This window comes from Cyrtonyx montezumae, unplaced genomic scaffold (genome assembly GCF_038088225.1).
Source record: "Cyrtonyx montezumae isolate F1298 unplaced genomic scaffold, pur_monq_1.0 scaffold_2, whole genome shotgun sequence".
Taxonomy (NCBI): domain Eukaryota; kingdom Metazoa; phylum Chordata; class Aves; order Galliformes; family Odontophoridae; genus Cyrtonyx; species Cyrtonyx montezumae.
In genome coordinates, this window is record NW_027071936.1 from 47,692,093 (window position 1) to 47,714,619 (window position 22,527).

The 22,527-nt window shown below is 39.5% G+C and overlaps 1 protein-coding gene across 1 annotated transcript; it reads right to left on the reverse strand.

Moving 5' to 3' along the window:
• Nucleotides 1-239: 239 nt before the first annotated feature.
• KLF3 (KLF transcription factor 3) lies at nt 240-20,965 on the reverse strand. Its single transcript, XM_065737143.1, has 6 exons — nt 20,930-20,965; nt 14,137-14,233; nt 6,816-7,311; nt 6,259-6,406; nt 2,120-2,280; nt 240-1,001 (listed from the first exon to the last, which is right to left on the reverse strand). The coding sequence occupies exons 2-6, from the start codon at nt 14,191-14,193 to the stop codon at nt 820-822; spliced, it is 1,044 nt and encodes a 347-aa protein (XP_065593215.1). The 5' UTR covers nt 14,194-14,233; nt 20,930-20,965; the 3' UTR covers nt 240-819.
• Between the last annotated feature and the right edge of the window lie 1,562 nt (nt 20,966-22,527).

The window sequence follows — 22,527 nt, forward strand, 5'->3', positions numbered from 1 at the left end:
GTTATAGGAGAGTACCGTATGCATTCCATCCACACAGTTGCACAGAAAACAGACATACAGCGTCACACAAGACCTTCATTTAACAAATCCACCAGGGCAGTATGCGATAGAAACATGGTTTGGTACTATGCTATAATACAGAGGACAGATGACATTGGTTTAGATGCACAGTATTAAGCACAGACCAATTTCTGCTATTCTTTTTCTTGACTGGGGTGAGTGATACTATGACTCAATCGTTCTGTAAAGTATATTGCTTAGATTTATTTCTACGATGTTATCCACTGTTTGGGCAGAGGGCATTTCTAAATCAGGTGTCTTTCTAAAACTGCTGGATTAATCATATTGCAGAAATCAGCAAGGTTGAGGAAGTCCATTCATTGCATTGCTGAGCATAAAATGAGAGCGTGCCTCATACATGGCACATAAACAATGTCTCTGCCAAGGATGAGCATTTTGGATACTCAGTAACATTTACTAGTTTATCAGTATACGCTGGGTTGATTATATGAAGAAAACAACAAAAGCCGTTTGTTTACAAATTCCCTTATTCACAATGGAATATTAAACATACTCTCTGAAGACAGGGTTTGCTTAGCATCCCCAAGAGAAAGAAAAAGAAGAAACAAAACGAAGAAAACCTGTTCACATTCTTTAGGTCTGACCCGTGGCAAGGACATAGAAGGGTTAGATAACATCTGTTACTGACCATGTGTAAGCTTTTAATGATATAAACTCCAGAGATTCAGACCAGCTGAACCCAAATTAAAATGCATGTGTAAAAAAAAAGCATTGACAGGAGTCGGGGACAGAAGACATTCAGACTAGCATGTGACGTTTTCTGTGAAGAGTAAGATGGTCCGAACGTGAAAAGCTACGGTCACAGTCTGGGCACTGAAAAGGTTTGATTCCTGTGTGCTTGCGGAAATGCCGCGTGAGTTCATCAGAACGAGCAAACTTCCACGTGCATCCCTCCCAAGTGCATTTGTATGGCTTTTCACCTGAAGAAAGAAACAGAGAAGTGGGATTTATGATACAAACACATCAGTTATCTGACAGGTTTATCCTCTTGCCTTGCCAAATTTCATCATGTACCTTTATGCTTACTCAAAAAGCTTTCCACCAGCACTGGGCTGACAGTATTCCGCACCGTGAAAAGTTAACAGATAAAAAAATTATTTCCTGCCACAACCTATTTTTGTTTTTGTCTCTCTGCTCCTCTTTCTGCTGTATTAGTGCTTGTTTTGCCTCACCAAGCCTAGAAGTATGAAGGCTTAAGCATTTGTTCCAAGTACTTTCAAAACCAGGACCTCCTGTGGTTACTGGGGAAAGGATTGGTGTTGTCAATCAGCACAGCAGGCAGAAATCTTACTGTTACTTCACAGTATCCACATTAACTGTATTAAGTGGTACCTCTGCTACAGATAGCCCAACTTAAAAACTTCCTTAATAACTCTTCCCTAATATTGGACCCTCCTTCTACTTCACAGTGTTGTGCAGCCAAACGAGTAAAGGTTTGGCTTGTGCAGAGATGTAAGACTGACATGAACTGCTTCATTGCACCTACAAGTGTCCCTCATTTTTCCCAAAACCTTGTTTGGGCATACATGAACATACCCATTCAGTGTGCCAAGATGAACATTTCTGTGGAGAACTGAGATGGGGATAACACCCACTCAGCAAAGAGCACTACTGGACCAGTGGTTAATATGTCCACATGAACCAGGTCTGTTTGTATTTGGCATACAGTCCAGACTTTTGCAAACTGGCTACTCCCATGGAAGTCTCAGTCAAATTTAGCACTGATGTAAGGGGTGTGGCAACGTGAACTGATTTGGTGCTTACAGGGTGTGCAGAGTGAGTAATATACAAGCAACTGGACAGAAAATGAGCAAAGAACCAGTGAATGTAAAGCATACACTATGATCTTGCTTTAGCTTATAGTCTCTTCTTATGGTTTTTCCTACTACCTTCTCTCTTTCACTCAGCCTGTGATTATATTCACAATACTTCCAAAACTATTATTTTGGTTTTTATACCTGGCAAACAGTACAAATTAAAATCTTATTCTACTGTTTTACCAGAGTCTTGATGGAAGAAAAACATAGCAGGCTCAAACCTGTGTGGGTTCTTCTGTGAGCTTTCAGATGGGAGCTTTTAGTGTAGACCTTGTTGCAGCCTTCATAATCGCACCGATGTATTCTGCGTTTTCTTTGTGTGTCTGGTGACTCCACTGGCAAAGGTCTCTTCCCTGGCTGAACTATAACCGAAGGGTGATTCCTGTTAAATGTTAAAAATGAAAAACGTTTAGCACAGCAAACCTCAGCTACTGTGATCCACGACAGAGTCCCATATTCAATACTACGCTGTCTCTTGGCAGAAAGAACAACATTACAGGCATGTCGAAAAATTCAAGAGGCTTCAGCAAATTTCATGCATTCTAGCATTTGCTTACTTCGTGGCATGATGTAGCCATTTCTACTAACTTTTTTAAAACTTAGAAAGGAAAAAACCTCTCAAAAGCCAGGTTTGTTCAAACTATGAGTTCATACTGAACTTGTTTATCTATACGCAGCTTTTCTTCTGCCTTCAAACACAGCTAATTGGTTTACAACTGGAAACAGCTATTCCATACGATTAAAGGAATTGTATCTCTAGGCTTTCAAAGCAGAACTCAATCTTTATTGTTTCAGCCACTCCTTTCCAGAGTAATTAAGAATTTCCTGTTTGGTGCTGGCAGGAGGGTGCGGCCTCTCTGTACCGCTGACGTCAATTCCTAAAAGCAGAATTCAGCCTGTGTGACACACCCACAGGATGTCTGAAGTTAGCTCTCCACCTTCATATAAACATCATTTTTTGCTTTGAAGCCCACAGGTACAAGGCAGGTAAGACATGTAGTAAGGGCCTACAGTTCTCTATAAAAAATAGAATACAAACATTTGTGCCTCTGAACACACACCAAGTGTCCTAAAAGATGACATTAACTCATGAACTATTGATATTTAGGTTTTAACAGTAAGCTGACTGCAGAATTGGGTAGAACCTTGATTCTTTCTTCCATGTTAATGCTAGAAAAGGTCAAAAATGTAAACAGCATTACAAATCTTGTAACCTCACAAAGCTGCATTTTCCAGCTGATCACCTGATCTATATTGATGCTTTTAACATACTTTTTAGCCTGTAGCTGAAACTTAATACATAACGTGCAGATTTTAGTGCTCCTTGTGTAAGACCAGCTCCTCCATCTGATAGAGAGAAGCTTCCTACGCTTCCACTACTTCCTCTGTCATTGTACTTCAAATTTCTTTACCAACTGATTTATAATTAATATCACTATCTGAAGAGTATTTGATACATTAACCAAGTTCTTCTAGGGCCTGTTTATCAGAAACTCTGAATGACTGCTCCTCATAGCAAAGCTACGGGCATGTACTAAGGGCCCTTTGGTAAAAGACAGATAACAGGCACAGAAAAGAAAATTCTGTGCATGGTTGAACAAGGAAAGTTGTTTTCTATTAATCTCCACAGCAAGTTGGAAATTACTGGTGTGAAAAAAATTTCATTCCGGTATTCTCCTGTTCTAAGAGCTACCAGCTTCAGGCCAGGAGCCAAATTCTGCTCCTTGGGTGTTTCTGCTACTGCTGACTGATGTACTCTTCAAGCACACAATAAATCTAGCTAAAAATACTGTAATAGCAGGAAATCCCAGGCGATCATTTTAGACATGGATGTACACACTCTTAAATAAGAAAAGCAGGTTTTGAGCTTCTAAAGAGAAACTTCTCTAAATCAATGCTCGGTTCTACTGCTGCTGCACACTAGTCTTTCTGGATAAGCTCTGGCTCACCACAGCAAGTTGACTTTGTTTAAACATCTGGGTGTGGAGGCTAGTCTTGGACATGGCAACAGCTGGAAAAATGGAGCAAAAGGCACTGACTGTATGTATGCTGTTTGTGTTCATGACCTAAGAGTACATAAATAAAATGGCCAATATCTGTCTCTGTCTCATTTTCCCTTAGGAGGAAAGGAGGCTGCTAAGACTACAGAATGTTAACATTATTCAGAAGGGAGGGGGAGGCACATTAAAAAATGGTTCAGATGGTGTCAAAAAGCAGAGGTAAAAACTAAGCAAGTATCAATACTGAAAGCACAGCCTATTCCTCCATTCCTCCTTATGCAAGATAGAAATGTTTGCAATTCTAAGGTAAGCATCACTATTTAACAGTTGTCTTCCAAAAATCATGATACAATTTCAGCAGTTTTCTTCTTCTTTACCAACTGACCACAGTGAATTGGAAGCGTTAGATTTAAACACTCATGCTTGCAAGAAAATACAATTAGGCTTCTTATAGTTGGAGATTTTTTTTACTTTAAGTTTGATTTTGGAAACAATTGTACGGTTGCTTCACTTATTAGATGTGCTGGAAAATCCAGCAATCCCTACAGAAATGCCAGAAAATTATGTATGCAATGCATCTGCCTAAAACTGATAAATAAACTGTTAATGTAAAATCAGTTACTTAGAAGTGAGACTGAGAGCCTCCTAAGCCTCTTAATGTAACCTCTCTGTGTCTGAAAAGTGCATTCTGGACAGGTGAAATCCAAGAAAAATGGTAAGAAATTGTGTAATTACATCTCATAATGCAGAGAGAGGCTGATGAAGATGTGAGAACAGGAAATTTTACAGATGCTTAAGGCTCATCTTTTAACTTGTATGATTCGTCGATTTTTTAAAATAATAAAAAGCTAAAAACTGCCACCTACAACGGATGCAGTTACTGCAGAATTTGATCTCAAAAGAGCTGAGAAGAAATGAGCTCTGCAGACAGCTGGGAAACCACAGAAGTCATTGCAACGTAAGGACTGTGTCCCCATAAACAGAATGTCTCTGCATGGCTGAGCAGAGATGCTTTAGAACAACGTAACAGATAATAATGCTGCCTACATGTTGTATCAAATGTAATGCTCTTCGCTCAGCGGATGGATTTCCTGTGGAAACTGGACTCACTGGGAAATAATTAATGCAAATCACTAATGCAGGTGACAACTCCACAGAAGTCTTAGGCCTGGAGGAAGGGTGTGTTATCAGCCAGGAAAAGCCCTTGCTGGTCCGCTCTTATTCAAGAGGCCTAACAAGAGACAAAGGTGAAGCACAGTGTTTGGTTGCCCTAACCCCACAGAAGTTAGGTCAGAGTACAAAGAGACCTGGCTGCCATGTGTGGCAAGTCCTTGGGGAAGGAAAATATCCATCCGGTAAACATGGATGTTTACTATTTTCTTCTAATAGAACACACAAGCTTTACTTCCAAATAAACAGCATACTGCCTACAAAAGCTAGCTGGCACCCAAAAAGCCACACCAGCAGCCAGTGTTGCAAGCCCAGAGCAGTGCCTGCTGAAGGGTGAGCCAGGACCTGGACAGTTCTGTGGTTTTGGTAAGCTGGCAGAATTCTCCAAAGAGAAACAGCAATGGAAATGTAGCCATGGGTCCATCAGGTACTGCATGAGAATTTTTTTAATACTTCCAATCAAAAAGTTTCTGTCCCAGATCTCACTTCTACTGTCAAACCCTTGCTCTGCCTTCTGCTGTTTTAAACCTGGACAGACAGCTTTGTGATCCAGATCGTGCAATGCTCTAACAGTTCTATCAGTACTTGGCTGGAAACAAGTGGCTGGGGGGGAAGAGAAAGAGCTTCAGGAGCTATGTAAGCTGCCATCCAAACACTGGTTGAAAAACGGCTTCAGTAGGCATGGAACTTCACTGGATATACAAAGAACTTGTAGGCATGAGGGGTTTCTTTCCGTTGAGGTGCCAACATTTTTTAAAAGACAAAAAGGTTCTCCAAGAAAGTCACAGGAATATTTTTAAAGAAGAGAATTTTAGGTAATATAAATACAGAGATAAGAAATAAATGTCTTTAAAGGATTTTTCTATTTTGCTGCTGGTTTTACATAAAGATATCACACGCTTACTGCAGATCTACTTCCAGAGAATTGTAAGATTGGAACTAGCATTACTTCAGAGATGTATTACATGAGAGAACTATGCAACTGTGATGTAGAAATATGCATCTATGTCTACACAGTGAAAGAAAAAAAGTTGAAATTGCATCTCACAGCAGCAGCTGTGGAGGAAGATTTTCTGGCTTTTATTATAAGCACAGCTACTTTCTGTCTCATTCCTCAAAATCAATTAAATACTGCACTGAACTGCATTTTGTTCCTTTGCTGATCTGGGAACTGCTGTTAAGTTACTTACTCTTGCAGCATTACTTCCTGGGGAGACAATGAGGTCATTGGAGGTGACATTCGTTCAGGATAGAAGTCAGCCTTTGGCAGTTCGCTTCCGGGCTCTACTTTAATTGTTTTCTTCAGTGCTGGCTTCTCGAAGGACTCAATAACAGGCACTGTGTGGGGGAAGGTCAGAGATGGAAAACAACACATCAGAAATATGGAGAGCCACATAAATAAAAGATACACCTAAGAATCTGTAAATACTAAGGCTAAAACTGGAAAGTCTTCTATTTCAGTCCTGATGAACTGTGATGAAAGAAATTTCAATTCACTTTTCCATCAGTTCAAATCTCAGTAGATCTACTATGATAAACACCTTTTACACAGGTTTAAAGTAGAACAAAATGCAACCTTGGTAAGTTTCATGAAATATTTACATCTTAAATTATATGCTTAAGTATTTTAGAAGAACAGAACATATTTCCTGCAATGTGAAAAACTCACAAAGAGGTGAGCCTGGATGGATACGTACTAATTTTCACAGGATTAGAGGACAAAAAATGCCACTGTGACAGCACCAACCTTGCATGCTGCTTGGACTTTCCATCTCGTCTGTAAGGACCGTGGAAACCATGATGGGCTGCTGGAGATGGGGGGCATACATGAAAGGAACGGGCTGGACAACAACAGGCTGTATGACTGGGAGTATTCCAGGGCTTCTCAGTCCATGGCGAGAAAGAGCAGCAGCCATTACAGGAGGGATTGTTATAGGCATGGATAATGGCTGTACTCCTGGGGGTGACGGCGTGAATTTACTGATGGGAGAGCTGGGTGAGGACAGAGTCAATGCAGGGGAAGTTCTCCTGTGCACAGTCTGAAATTTTAAAGGGGAAGGAGAACTGCCAGCCGAAGGCGGCGAGCTTCTCTTGTTCACTGTAAGGTCTACAGGCTCCAGCTGGATTCCATTTGACAGTCCGTCAGGGTTCGAGTAGAATTTATTGTGCAACATGCTGGGTGCAGAATAAATGACGCTGTATTTGTTTGGCTTCATTTGGTCCATGTAATTGGATGGGTACGACTGTCGGGAGGAGCAGAAAAATAGTAAAGAAAAACAAATAATGAAGCAACACTCAAAATTAACGCTGAAAAAGAACAATGCCTAACAAACTGAGGCAAGATGAAGGTTTTCGGAAAGCATTTTAATATGTTTTCTAAACAAAAGTGAATTGAATAAAACGTAAGATTTCACTCCAAGGGAGCTACTCACATTCCAATTCACTGTTTCAGAAGCAACATGACACAGATGATGAAAACAGATCCTCAAAGCTTATTCAGCACTTTTTCCACCCTGAAAAACTTCTTTTGATATACTGAGCTTCACGATGCTTAACTGACCCAGTCCATACAAGATGCCATACACAGTATGTATATACCTCACATTTGCCATAGAAGAAGGAATTGTGTATCTGCAGCATGTGGGCAATAAAAAATTATACAACTGAGTTGTGTGAACAGCGAGTGAGAAACTTGAGTGCAAGAGGTAAATTCTAAACCACTTTTATTTTCCCCCAGGTGAGGAGGGTGAGGGGAAAGCAGCTAACTAGCCACTGTGATTTTGGAAACACAGAATCTGAAGGACAAGATTTGGTGTGTTGGAAGAAGAAATTTCCTGCTGCTTAGTGGTAGTCAGCAGTTCCCTCCGCATTTAAAACCAAAGCTAATCCAAACCTGCAGTATAACCTCCACATTTCATTAAAAATAATTTTTGTAAACCACGAAGTATTAACATTCATGGCAAAATACAGTATTACTGAACAACTACCCAGATCAATTTTACATATAAGAAGTGTTTAAAACTGTGGTTGCTAACAAACTGATGTGAATATAACACGAAGTATAAAATTATTGTATATCTATCCAAACCTTTCTGTGACTTCTCAAAATGTTTCTACTTGGAGTGAAAACTTCTAGCAGTACATCTCTCCGTTTGCTTTTGTTTTCCTTGTAAAGGACATTTATCTGATTGCAAACGTCAATGTTAACCACAAGTATTATTGCAAAATGACACCAATGGCCTTTTTTCTTTCCAGTTGTTTTTCAAAACAGTGAGTTTAGAAAACATGATCTTACTGCGGCACTCGTGTACTGTGATGAGAATCAACAAAACTGACTCCACAGAACACTCATAGCTAGGACTATGTTAAAATAGAACAGCATAAATAAATCGATCTTCAAACAGTACATACCACATCAAAAATGCTGAAACTTTAATTCATCTTCTCATGACTTACAAACTCAATTCATGAATGTGTTCCTATTTCTTGGTAACTGGCTCTGTGGAATTCTACAAAAATGCCATTACTGCATACAACGCTGAGTAAAACGAGCTCTGTGGGTGTGCCACCACTACTGAGCCAAGCAACATCAAATTTCTGAAAGATGAAGACCACTGAATATTGATAGAGATTAAAACTTAATATTTATCATCAACTAAATATTGATCAAGTTATGAGCACAGGCAAAAATTCCCAATCTAAATGCGTAAGTGATCTTAAGTACTTCTGCAAAAACTGCTGCTATGGGTTCACAGAACAAAGCCTACTCTGCTCAGCTTCAGTGAGCTGTGTAAGTTTTCTAACACTGTGCATCAGGTATTTACAGTTCTGCAAGTTCGCCAGGGATGTTCACATAGGAACATTCACTTTGTTTTGTAAGGAATGTCCATGTACAGGTGAATGTGCACCTTTATTCAACTGAAGTGCTCTTATATTCCAGTAACAGTTGCTTGAAAATAACAAACTCTCATGACTTACAAAGCTCTCTGTGTACAACAGTGTGCGTGAATTGATGCACAATGGAGCCTTACAGATCTTGCACAAGTGCACTACTCTGAACCCTACAGTTTAGAAAGAAGCAGGAATATTAGAAAGGAAAAAAGACAGTGTCATCTAAATCTTAAGGAATATTCTTTAATCCCCTCAATGACTGTAAACAAAGCATTTCCAAGCTGTAATCTTACTGCTTAACCAGTTAACCTCTTCTAGTTCTTCAACTAACACTAAGTGTGTGTTGAAAAACTACCAAACCATTGAAGTATTGTGTAGAGACCTGTAAAGTGAGAAAGTTTACAAGCAAGAAATACTTTCTAAGAATTGTGGAGAAAATAGCTATATTTTAAAAGGAATTATTTTAGGGACTTGGCATTATCCTGCATGCCTGCAACATTTTCCATAGGAAGTTTCCACTGTTGTCATTAATCTGGCACAGATTTAACATCAGGTATCTCTGCAGCAGTTTGGGGAAGCTGAATGATTTTTCTAAACTTTTCATCGTCAGAGGTTCTAATTGTCATGTTTCTACCTGAAGAGCAGATACAGTTGTGATAAAAATGCAACCTGATAAATTATTTTCTTTAGAATGATAGATGAGAAATTGTCATAAGCTAAAGAAGCAGAAAGGCATCTCTTGCACATCCCAGAAAAACAACAACAACATAAAAAAGAATTTACTGAATCGATTTGTTCACATAATTATTCACAGTACGTGAATGTGCTGTGTGCAGAAAGGGTGCTGGCTACAGAAAGGGTGAAAAAGACAAGAAGAGTGCTTAAACAACCCAAACTGGTATTTCTGTTGTTAATCAGAGCCTATTGGAATGCATTTTTGCTTCACTATCAATGAAGCATAGTTGAAATGCAGTTAGTTTGGAATAGATCATCTCGGATCATGTCTTCTAGCAAAGCAAAGTTGCAGTTTCCATCTCCTTGGGACTCAGCAATTGCCTTTAGGTTGGCAAAAAGCACTGATTTCAAATTTGGAAGGTCGCTTTCTTTTTCTTTGCCAGAGATGCAAAGAAAATCCCTCTGGGGATATGGGATGGGAGAGTAAGAACGAATTCACAGTCTCACTCTGTAAACTGGGAGCATTAACAACCGCAAACAAGAAAAGCCTGACTACAACAGTGTGGTTTTCTAAATGTCACCGACTGCAGTAACCAGGAATGTATTTCATGCACAGCAAGAACATCTTTTCTCACCAATCCCAGCTTGGGGCCTGCTCTGGATGAATGTAAAAGCTGTAATGAACCACAGCCCAGAGCAGAACCAAGCTGAACCTGCTTGGCTAAAGCCGCATGGACAGCATCACTGAAGTCAGCAGATCAAATGACAATTACACAGCAAGGTTAACCCTGTCTTATTCAGACTTGGTAAAAATGTCCTGTAGAATTTATGAAGGGCAGGAAGGGAAAGAGAAGGGAGACTTCTGCCTCCTTCCATCCACGAGCACTGCTTTGTGTGTTACGCTCATCGCTCACCACCACCTAGCTCACCTCCCTGATGAGAGCCCGACCACTCTGCAACAGCACGAAGTATCCTATATTGAAAATACTAAACACTAAGTATCCATTTGAAGTATTCTGGTGAAACAATGTAGAACTAGGCATTACTGCTCAGTTTGCCCAAAATACTTAAACTCATACATTTCAATACATTTTCCTTGGATTTCTACTGTAATTAAGAGCACGTGTCAGCACGATTTGGATTAAGAAAACCCAACAAATCCTCACTTTCCTATAAATTCTGCTTTTATTGAAAGTCCCTGCACAGCACTGTATATTACTACAGCAGCTCACTATAAAGATACAGGGTGGTAATTCAAGGTATATTCGTTTACATATATTCCTTTCCTCTGCATATGTCTTTTTGATGTTTGATACGACCACTTTCCCTCTTAGCCCTCACTAAGCAGTTAATTTCCCTTTTGTTGCTGTTTGTTCAAAATAATAAAACATCCACCACTCAACTCACAGAGGAACTGGAAAATAAGTTACAGCAATTCCTAATATTCTTTATCATTCCAAAATATCCTAATGTTCACACAATCAAATTAGTAATTCCAAAAAGAGGAAAAGTCACCACGCCCTTCCTCTTGACAATCTATCCAGAAAAAAGGATCAGCACTCATCACTCCCCAGAAGACTGCTGTTTCCATGAGGTGACATTATGAAGCGCTAGCTTGATAAAATTTGCTAAACTCTTACTAAACTGCCGTAGTGAAAAATACTGCTTGTTTTATAGGATTACAAATCCTATCTTTTACAAATTACATAACCCTATGAATTTAACTGTCATCTTGCAAAACTGGGAACAGATGAAGAACCTGCTTACAGTCTTACACAAGTTGTCAAATTGGCATCATAGAAGAGGACAAACAGGATCTAATCCAAATAGTAGCTAATACATGAAAAAGCACACTAGTAGACTAGTTAAGAAACTAGTATACTTGTTACCTTACGACCTCAATCCCTCATGCTGTGCATAGCTCTTTGCCTTAAAAAGGAGTGAAATGTGGTTTTCTGACTGATAGGAAGGGCAGAAAAATATCTGTTTCTTTCAAAGATGTTTATACATAGAAAAAATGACTTACTTCAGTAAATGATTACTGGTATTTATCCAAATGCTTAAAAAGTCACACACAGAAAAGTCACTCACAGAAAACATGTAGGTAGGATTCATATAACTCTGTCACTATCATAAAATCTGTTTGATAATCCAATTCAATAAATAGTATAAGCTGTTGGAAGAGTGATGAAATAGTGTGGGTGCAAGCTTCAGCCATTTGAGAAGTATAGCTAATCCTTTCAGCCACACGCCCTGAAATACAGTGCTGCCAAAGCTATAATTTGTTTCCCTCTCCCACCCCAACTAATGGGAATTTTTAAAGGCAGTTTTTATACCTACAGACAGTGTATGCCTGGGGAAAATAACCAGTAATTCACAAAAGGCTTCACTGAGCTTGACCTCTAACGATACTATCAGAATGACAGATGGAATACAAACAAATCCTGATTTTAAAACTACGAGTTATGTCAGCCCACAGTAAACCAGACCCTGTGCCCCAAAACCAAAACCACCACCACTCTAACAGTTTCTCTTTTCCTCCTAAGCAAGAAGGTCAAGAACACTAGCACTTGGTAATGCCTCTTAGCCTGTCCTATGCTCTCTCCCTGCCTCACCTTTAACAGTGCTTCCAGAGCAGTTTCTGTTGGGCAGCCCCTGGCCAGAAGGCTCAGAGGAAGCTGCACAACCAAATAGCACTGGGGAAACCAGAAGGGCTGCAAAGGCTTGTGGCTCAGCAGCCTGGGAGCCTACATGAATTGAAACGAACACCCCTCAGCCTTCAGCAGGAACTAAGTGATCTGCATGAGGGAACCCACTCTCAAATAATGTCCTTCTGTCTCAGATGAGTTCACCGATCCCCCTTTCCTGCTTTTCTTTTGTATTACACATTATTGCATTATGTGGTAACAAAGAAGGAAGTATATACATTTGGTAAAAGGTTCACCACTGCAGAACCTTTTCAGATGGAGATGAAAGCACATGCGTACAAAACAGCACAAGGTGTCTCTAAGGATTTATCACTCATTTATTAACACTTTTATTGCAGAAGTGGCCCACTTTTTGCCTCTGACAGACACCAAAGAACATCGTTAGGTAATCACAGATAATCACCACTGATCAGAACAAGGACATGCAATAACTATGTGATCAAAGTCAGAGACCGACTGGACAGTACTAAGGCTCTTTCTTGACCCAAATGTTTTCAACTGTCAATACGTCCACGCCCTCTAATACGCCAACAATTTTTCTGTCACTGCTTAAAAGTAAACAAATTCAATGAAAGTCAAACTTGAATTTTAAAACGCATATATATTTAACTCTCAAAGTGTCATTAGTAGCACCGAAAAAAATTAGTGCTTCTACATTTTATTTGGTGGCAATTATTGTACATTTAAAATAAAACAGTAAGCAAACAATTCATTGAGAGGCATCACTTACAGCATAAATTTAATGCACTCTAATTTATATATACTGACTTCTCACTGTTAATTGATCGTCCTTTCTAAGGTGTGACCTCACGTCACACTTAATCTCATCTTATTGCAGGCTACTGATGGAAGGATAGGTCCTATTCCCTCTCCTAGATCTAGCACTGAGCAGCTACAAAGTGAATCCAATTTGACCAAAAGGAGAACATTTTTGGTGGGTTAGCAATCCTGATCATTCGATGAGCTGATCCAAAGGCTTCACATCATACAAAGACGACATTGGCAGGACGGGAGGAAGAAAGCAGCAGCCTGCAGTTCAGTAGGTGAAGTCTACATGAAACTGTTTCCTAAGGTCATATTCCCATATTGTTGGCAAACAAAATCATTGCAGTTCCCAGTGTCCCTTCTCAGCTATGCATTCCTGCTGTACTTGCTTATTTATGCTGAGCCAGCGCTATACACCAAGCTGATGGAAAATTAAAACAAAAAGCCAGGTCTCCCTTTCTTTTCCCCCATTTCTGCTCCACTGCTCTGTTTCTCATCTGATCATAAGATAATTAATAATCCAGTTGACCCAGTAAAAAAAAAGCCTTTTTTTTTTTTTTTGGTAAGGATTTTTCTGCTGGTTAAAGCACTGAGTTACCCCTAGGCACATGTGGTCAAGACCAGAAGAGAAACACAAGAGGATGGAGAGAAGCTGTTCATTTAGTTCAAAGATGTAACACTGAAACCACAGGTTCTTGCCAATTCACTCTGAAGTCTGGCAGCTTAATTTCTATCCACTTCCATCAAAAGCATGACCTGAAGTGATTATATTAGCACTGTGTGGGTGAGGAGTTCTTGGATGTTCTCCTCCTTTGCTCTGTGGATGGGAAAACCAGCAGAAGTAATGGCACAGGTCATTTAGGGGCAATAAATTCATGTAGTATAAACTTGAACCCTGTTGACCTAAAATCAAAATACAGTTTCAGTTTTTCCTAGGGTAGTACAAAGCTTAGAAAAATTCTGGTTTAAATGTACAGACAGAAAAAATATAGAATTATTACAATGGTTAGAATATCTTAGAAGTCTTACCACTGAAACAGGGTCCATGGCTTCTTGCTTGATAGGGACTGGATCAAACATTAGCATCTTCTTTATCCACCTCTTCTGCTGCCTGTGATGTCCTGGCCTACACAGGGAAAACAATGTGTTAGAAAGCTGCAGGAAAGCCCCAGTTCAGCTTTTTGAACTGGAGACAGCTTAATGTTTTGCCTAATAAATGTCTGTATTTATTAATCTCTAATATAACTTCCTAAATGTCTGACAAAGCTTCATTTACAATATTTTCGTAAACTTTATTCTTTCACAGTTGTCAGTGGAAAAGAGATATCTGCTCACTTTAATGAAAGTTAATGTGAAATTTTGTCTGTGTCAGCAGATCAACTTTCATTCTCAACTTTCATTACCTGTAAACGTATAAATGCATCACAGTTTATACCATGCACTTTCCATCACCATTAAAGCTTCAGAATAAACTTGTACAGTTTGAAACATAGTGAACTGATTCCGAGGTGTATGTCTGTCCTAAAAGTGCTGACAAAAAAGCCAAAATCTTCATGTGCTGTGACACTGAAATCAAGGCAAAAGAAAGAAGACGGGACTGGGACTAATTTGGAGATGTCTATTCAAAACGCTGCAATGACTTTACGTTATACTTAATATCTAAGTTATTTTCCTACAATAATAGATATACTGACAATTCCAACAATTGTTAGTTGCATTTTGTTTTTTTTTTCCTAGAGAATGTTCAACCTTACTTTTTTAATTCTACTTTGTCTTGAACTGCCTGAAAAAGAAGTATTTAGCACAAAGCATGTCACCGCTTAACTATCAGATTACACGTCTTTCATGATCAGCTTGGAAAGATACCATGCAAGAAAGGAGGAGATACCTCTTCTGGAATGGGCTCAAAGGATACAGAGTAAAACCAAGAGAAGCAAAGGAATGTTGTTCTCAAAAGCACTTAGATGTTGGCAAGCTTTTACATACTAGTTCCATGACTGACATTGCAGCAGCAAGTTCTGCACTGCCCTGCAAGGAAATGCTCTGATCTCTGTAAGATGTTGAGGATAAAAAACAAATTTAATTTCGACCAGTAGATGGCACTGGAAATAAACGAATACAGCCAGACAGCACCATCCAATTTCACCGCAAGGAAGTAGGTTAAAGGCCCAACTACAGATTGGGCGTTTGGGCTGGAAAATTTTCCCAGAAATTTAAATAAAATGTTAAGGTCTTTCTGCTTCAAATTAAAACCATTCTAACAAGTCTACACTAATGAACAACCTTGCAATTAACCATCACGTCTTTATAGGTAAGAAATTGGTAATTGCTTCCAGAGAAAGAAGGCATGAACTGTTACAGGTCTGTAATTAATCATCAGTGTATGAATAAAAACTGAAGCCTTTTAGAAGAATATTACAACAGTGTGCTTTTTTAATAACAGAAAAAAATCAGGGTCAAATGTAAATAAAAGCATCTTCATGAAAGAAGACAAAGCCCAATAGAACCAAACTACAGCTCAAAACAGCAGCTCAATGCAATTTCCAGTTTAAACCTAGGCTGCAGCTTGATTTTAGAAGTACTTGTGTATAATGACTCTGTATGACAAAAGTCAGGATCATTTTGTAAACACTTTAATCTTGCTTGCAAGGTTATCAGCTGTACTAGTTTTCATTGAATGGTTACCCTTTCCAGGTATTTAACATTTCACATGGATAGAACTCATGCATACCTATGCATCACTCACATGTACACACACATATATAAGCATCGTGAAAACATTAAAAAGTACCTTTGGAGATAAGAAATGCTTATAGTAAAGCTTTCAGTTTTCTGTTTAAACAAGTGACAAAACAATTTGTACTTCAGGAAGAGAGGAAGGAAGCATAGAATAAATGAACAAAAGAAAATGAGTAAGAAAATGAAACAAAAAGAGAAGTAAGAAGGAATAGGTTAGTTTGTTGTAAGTAAGCAGCCATGCTTTGATGGTCCCAGGCTATTCTTTTTTAAATATTGGACTTTTCTCCAACTTACAGAGTTAATCATTTTCTTCTTTTACTTCAAAACAGTGCATGAAGACATTCATTTCACTTCATGCTACATATCTGAGTGTTTCTTGAGGGGGCTCTAAATTACTGTGTAAGAATTATAGTGATGCTGACAATAGAGAGTGCACTGCGCTGAGTGAAAGTGGAAAGTAACTCTCAATCTTTCTCTGATGCAGTAATCTAAGAACAGTAAAGATGACTTCTATTTCAGAAAAGATAATTTCTATTGCTTCACCACAGTACAGAAATTGAGTACTCCTTTGTCATGTTACTCTTACAAGAGGTTGGTTTTCTTTCCCATTTGGTATTCAGCAGAAACCAATTTTCAAGAAAGAAAAAAAAAAACCAATGAACACATAACTCTTGGTCTTCTTTGACCATATTAGTGAGTCTGATGCCTGTTTTGTGGTAACTGACAGAGCTGCTGAAAAGTTCATATAAATCAGTTTTGGGCCTGTCATTTACAGTGCAGCTCACTGTGACACTTTCCCAAGACTGCAAACAAACTCACAGAACAATTCTCTCTGCATTTAGAAATAATGCTCAAAACTGATTGCTTGGACCACACTCACAAGGAGGTATGTGCATGTATACACTCATACACAGAGATATAGCATACTCCCTTGAATACCAGGCATCAATAGCTTTTCTTAGTCTACTTGCAAAATCATGCCTACTAAATCAAAACCTCCCAGTCTCTGTCCCTAAACAGCTGAGAAAGGAGCACTAGAGAAAGTAAACAGTCTTGCCTGTGTCTGTTACAGAGGAATGAGAAAAACAGTTGGGTTCTACATTACACACACTTTTCATAACCTAGTTGTTTGAAAGCCCACCAACTGTTTAGTAAATAAAGCTAGTTTCTGGAAATTCAAAATACTATCTCTTGTTTCTGAGGTACCCTGAAATAAATAAATAAATAAAAGAGTAAGGAAACACCAATATATTCATATTAAATGTATTAAAAAAATAACAGCCCTTGATATTCACATATTAGATAAATTATTTTACATTAATAGGGTTTTTTTCATGTGGGCTGAAAGTATTTAAAATGCATGTAATCTGAAACTAAATAATTAACTGCAATCTGGTAGGCAAACATTCCACCCTCTTTTTTTTTTTGCCCTCCTCTTTTTCTGCTAACAAGCCACCCAGTTTTACTTTCTTGCCTCCTCCCATTCACTCCACCCTGTGGATCTCTGCCAAGTCAGCCCGACTTGTCCAAACAGGACATGGCTTCTGATAAGACTTCGCTCACGCCCTGCCCCTCAGAAAGACAAATGAAGCAACTGGGTTTTGTATGCAAATAAGGACAGGTGCAAGGTAAAGTCCAGGCAAAGACCCTCAGTATTTTCCAGGCTGAAGTCCAGTGACAACAGCAAAGCACAAAAATCACAGACTCTGCCCTTATGATCCAATATGAATCAAAGTATCCCTTCCATCAAGGAAGTTCATCATCAGGATAGTTCATGCCCCTGTCTGGACTGGGGACTTTTTGATACTAACTTCTAGACTGCTAAGGTTTATTGTTTCAGAGACATAATTAGGAGTGAATGAGAGCTTAAAGTTACTGAGCACTCATTCAGATCATTTACTGTGGAGAAGAAGAGCCAAGTGGCTGAAGAGAGAACCCAGCCTGCACATCTGCACTGCAAAACAGCTGCCAAAGAGCAACCACTGCTGCCAACAGTTCTGCACATCTATTTCCAAGGTCCACCAGCTCTGCAGATCTACTACGAAAGGAAATAGTGGGGTGGAGGCCAGTTCTGACTCTGCACATCCAGCACTGAAAAATCCCTATGGCATAGAGCCTCTGCTCTCACAAAATTGCTGGAGGGGCAGTCAGCAACCTGACAGACACCACTGCTGCAGATAGTGTGGTGGAGACCAGAACTTCTGCCTCTCTTCACTGTGTAAAACTATGCACAGAGTTCCACTTCTCAATCCTTCTGCCTGGGGAAGAAAGGAACGCTGTCTTGTGGTACAGTGAGGCTTTGTCTAGAAGCATCAAGGTACTACTGTTATTGTTGGTATAATTACAGAATAATGTAATAGTATCTGCTGAATTACTGCTACGTGAGTGCCCTCCCTGAAGACACTGCAGCTTTTGCAGTGCAGTTGGTATCTCAAGTGCACACAGCTTTTTGGTCCAAGCCCTTTGGGACTTAACACTGTGCACTTCTGTAAAACTTCCCCTGCTACTAAGGAGAAGTGATAAGAGCAGTAGACTCTCAACTGATGAAATCCAAAGGGAGGGGAGGTTTCCTGAAGTGGGGTGAGAACCCCTTCAATTGTACCCTGAAAGAGTTTGACAGAGAAGAAACACAGCATCTGAGAGTATAATTAACTAGAAAAGGTAGAAAAAGTGTTTTCCAGTCCTAGTAAGGAGATTGGCTGACAGAAATTTGGTTTGAGTTTCGGGTGGTCCTGTGTGGATCCACAAGTTGGACTATGACCTTTCTGGGACCCTACCAGCTGAGGTTAGCGTACAAATCTGTTTGCACTGACAGCACCAGTTTCTCATCAAGACCTGAATCAACAACAAGAACAACAACAAAAAAGGGTTTCTGAAGTTCCATTAACTTTAATGGGAAGTAACCCAGTGCTGAACTGTGTGGGGCCTCAAAATAGCAGCAGGCCAAGAACCTCCACAGCACTGTACAACACAGCAAAGCAGTCAGACCCAGCCCAAAGCAGGGGAAGGCACAAAGGCTCGGTGCTGGGGGAAGGGAACAGCACAGCTGGCCCACGAAGAACAGCTGGGGGGAATTCATGAGAAATTAGCACACCAAGGAAATGTTTTACTGATGGGCAGCCCCCTGGGTTTGCTTATTCATTGAATTTTCTCTGGGAAATGGTAGTAACGGCTGGAAAAGCTAGTATGCTGTGTGAAAAGAAAGAGGTACCTAGGTAAAAATTTTCTACTGAATGTTTTACTAGTTAGGCATGAAAGAGATACTAAGATCAACAGTAATATTTTGTTTAGATTTCAGTAAGTTGTGCCATCTAAAAATAAACATAAACCGCTCCAAAAATGCTCTGAACTGATACATGCCACTCCAGTGCTTCCCACCTACTTCATTCTAAGATCAATACACTTTTCATCTAGATGCTTCAATTATTTTAATCCAAATAATTAGCTTCTTAAGACCTACTAAAATTAGATTTTCTTCTTATATGTATGAGAGTATTTGTTCATTTCATATAGAAAAGCATTTCAGACTATTCTGGCTTTTTATTGGTGTGAAAATCTTCTGCCTTCCACACAGAAAAATCTGCAACTTTGAGCATCTCATGCAGCCTAACTTTGCTGATGTCACTTCAACCTAGAATTATTCTGACATAATCGTTTACCAGCTGTGTAGCAGAGTAATCAGAATTTCAATTAAATTTGTAATGCTTGCAGACTCTTTGAAGCCATGTGACTGGAAATGGATTTCTTGAATGTAAAAATATTGGGCAAAAAAAAAGTTCTTGCAGTGCTCACTAAAATTATGCCTTTTCTTAAAAGGAAAAAATGGAACACTGTTCAATCTTCAGCGTTACATCTACTGACCTCAAGGGAGAGAGAAAAGATCTCAAGGCACCTCCATTAGACAATAGTCTCCCTTATCGGGGCAGACTGCTGTCTGGTTTCCTGTCTCAGGCTACTGCTTAGAAAAAGAAATAGCCTAGTGAATATAAAAGATCAGACTTCTGAAAACAAGTGAACTATGTGGAATGGTACGATAATCTTTCTCTTCCAAAGTGAACTTTTTTGTTGTGTTTTTCTTAGAAGGTCCGTTTCAAAAATAATTTTAAAGGACAAATATAAATCCTAACTTTTTTTTTTTTTTTACTATCAGGGAAGAATGATAGAAAATACAGTTCTCTATCATAAAGGATACTGCTATTTTATGAAACACCTGACAGATTTAAATTTTTTTATCTGAGAGAGAAGAAAAAAATCTAATCCTAAATAAAGTAAGCGTGCATTTATGAAAAATAGCTTAAATGATTAATTTGAATGAGGATTTGAACATAGGGCAAACTTCAATGAACTTCTGTGTGTCTACAGAAGTGAAATAAAAACAAGGAGAGCTGGACAGTGCAGCGGATACCAATGTGATCAAAGAAGCTTAGACTCTTGAACATGCCTTCATGGATCATGTTTGTTGATAGCATACTGACTGCATGATAGGTAGGCCACCCACTTCTTTATTTTATTTTATTTTATTCTAACTTAGTTTGCTTTTAAAAGCCTACCAGAGCTATATATTTTCATTTGGATGAGGTACACTTGCACTTTTTTTCCCTCGGGAGCTATCCACTATGGCTACAGAGCCCTCAAAGGAAGCCTCAGCATCAAGTGAATCCTTAATAGGGAAGGGTTAAACCTCTCCTCAAGCCAGCCCTGCCAAACTTCATATTCTGGATTGGAAGCAACTAGCCTTGGAATGAAAACACAAAGCTTCACTGCTGACAGTATAAAGGAACTTCAAAAGACCTCCTGTTAGCTGTGCTCATTAATATTAAGAACTTGGTTTAGAAAACTATTATAATTTTAATTTTTCTTGGATTTTGTAAAACTCCTGGCTACAAAAAGATGTGAACCGCAACATTTACTGTTTTCACTACATGCTAGTTTCCAATATCAAACTGCAGTTAAATGCAACCCCTGTTCCTTTGTCAATGGAAAAAAAAAGATTCAATGTTGGAAATCCTGCACAAATTAAGTAAAAATAATTGAGTAAAAATAAGTGACAGTAACAAATAAAAGTAATCAATAGAAAACTTACCAAAACTGTGAGGACAAATACTTCTTACTTCTTATTCTGAAGAGAGAAAAAAGAAAAGAACCTAAAGTGAAGACGTGCACATAATTTTGTAATTTTTTTCCCCTACAATTAAGCCCAAAAGGAGGAAGTTTACAGCATATATTTCAGACCCTTCTTAAAAGTAACAACAGGATTTAAAACATGCAGTGATCACAATTACTTCTTAGCAGCCAAAAGAGCAACATCATGTACTAAAAGGCTACTTTAAGAAATGCAATTTAGAAAGTGCGGTGAAATAGAAAAAGTTGAAATATTTCATCGTGTATTGGAAACATGCATACCCCAGCATGTAAGAGACAGAGGAATAAACAGCCCGTCCTACATTTCTATCCAGGGCCTGATTCAAAGCCCATTGAAGTTGATGCAAGCCTTTCTCCTTATTTCAATGAGCTTTGGCTTGCGTCCTTCAGCTTCTCAGCAGTCAGACCCAAAGGAAGAGAAAGATTTACATTTTCTTTCTACATTTCCTCTTGATGTTTCTCTGTATCAGCTGGTAACAGGGCGTGGGGAGAAGTCAACTATAAAAACAGGACTGAAAAATTATTTTTGCACCTTCAGAAACGTCAAATGCAGAACAGTTATACCTATTCACTCCAAAGTCAGCCAGCACACTCATTTTACATCCATGAGACAGAGAATCTTCAAGTTTGGACAATGAGAGTTTATTCCTTTCAAGAACTGGAACTGCAAAGCACTGGCGGTGGATCATCCAGGTTGGCTGAGGGCAGCATCCAAGGTTCCCTCAGAAAGATGACTGCAGATGTGGGCTCTCTTCTCACACCAGCGTAACTCCATGGCTTTAATGGAGTGGTTCCAGCCCTGTCGGTGCTGAAAGCCAGAAGATAAAACTGGCTCTCAGTGGAGGGAGCGCAGCCCTTCAGGTCACCCCCATAAACACACTAGGAGTCGTGGGTGCACGTTAAAGGTTAACTTGGAAACCTCATGACATAACACAGGCATCTCAAGCAACTGTGAGTGTGTAGGGACATGATAATTCACTGGGTGGGGATTGGGAGTTGAGGGGCAGTGGCAAGGGGCCTAGAGGAGGCCACCAATCCACCAGAAAACAGCTTGAAACAGGAAAGAGCACCACATATGCCACTTGGAATGTGTGACGCAAACCCCAGCCTTGAAACAAAGAACAGGAAACAGCACTGCTGGCTGCGCTGGGGAGAAAGCACAGAGAAACATTTAGGCGGCCCTCCCTGACCCTATATTCATGAGCAGCTGGAGTCTTTTAAAACAACAACAGTGGGTGGAGGTGTTTGTTCATTGGGTGTGAAGAAAAACACTGTCCTTATGCAGGGGACCTGCCCTATTGACAAATAGGCACCCTGCACAACACAAGGGAGCAGGAGATTTTCAGACACTGTGGGTCACAATGATTAACTGCAGCCTTCCCCGGGCCGATGGATTTATTGCCGGACTGACATCACCAGTAGCTGAACAGCAGCACAGCTTCGTCGTTCCCAGCAGCCAGTCCAAAGCACGGGCCCCCATGGAGAGAAACACAGGCACCAGGCACTGCCTCCAACTGTAAAGAAAGGGACTTCTCCAGG

Coding starts and splice junctions, on each gene's coding strand:
- KLF3 (XM_065737143.1), bottom strand. CDS start 14,193: ATGCTAATGTTTGATCCAGTCCCTATCAAGCAAGAAGCCATGGACCCT. Junction 2,281..6,258: donor CAGGAAGTAATGCTGCAAGA/GTAAGTAACTTA, acceptor AACATTTAACAG/GAATCACCCTTCGGTTATAG. Junction 1,002..2,119: donor TCACAGAAGAACCCACACAG/GTTTGAGCCTGC, acceptor TTCTTTCTTCAG/GTGAAAAGCCATACAAATGC.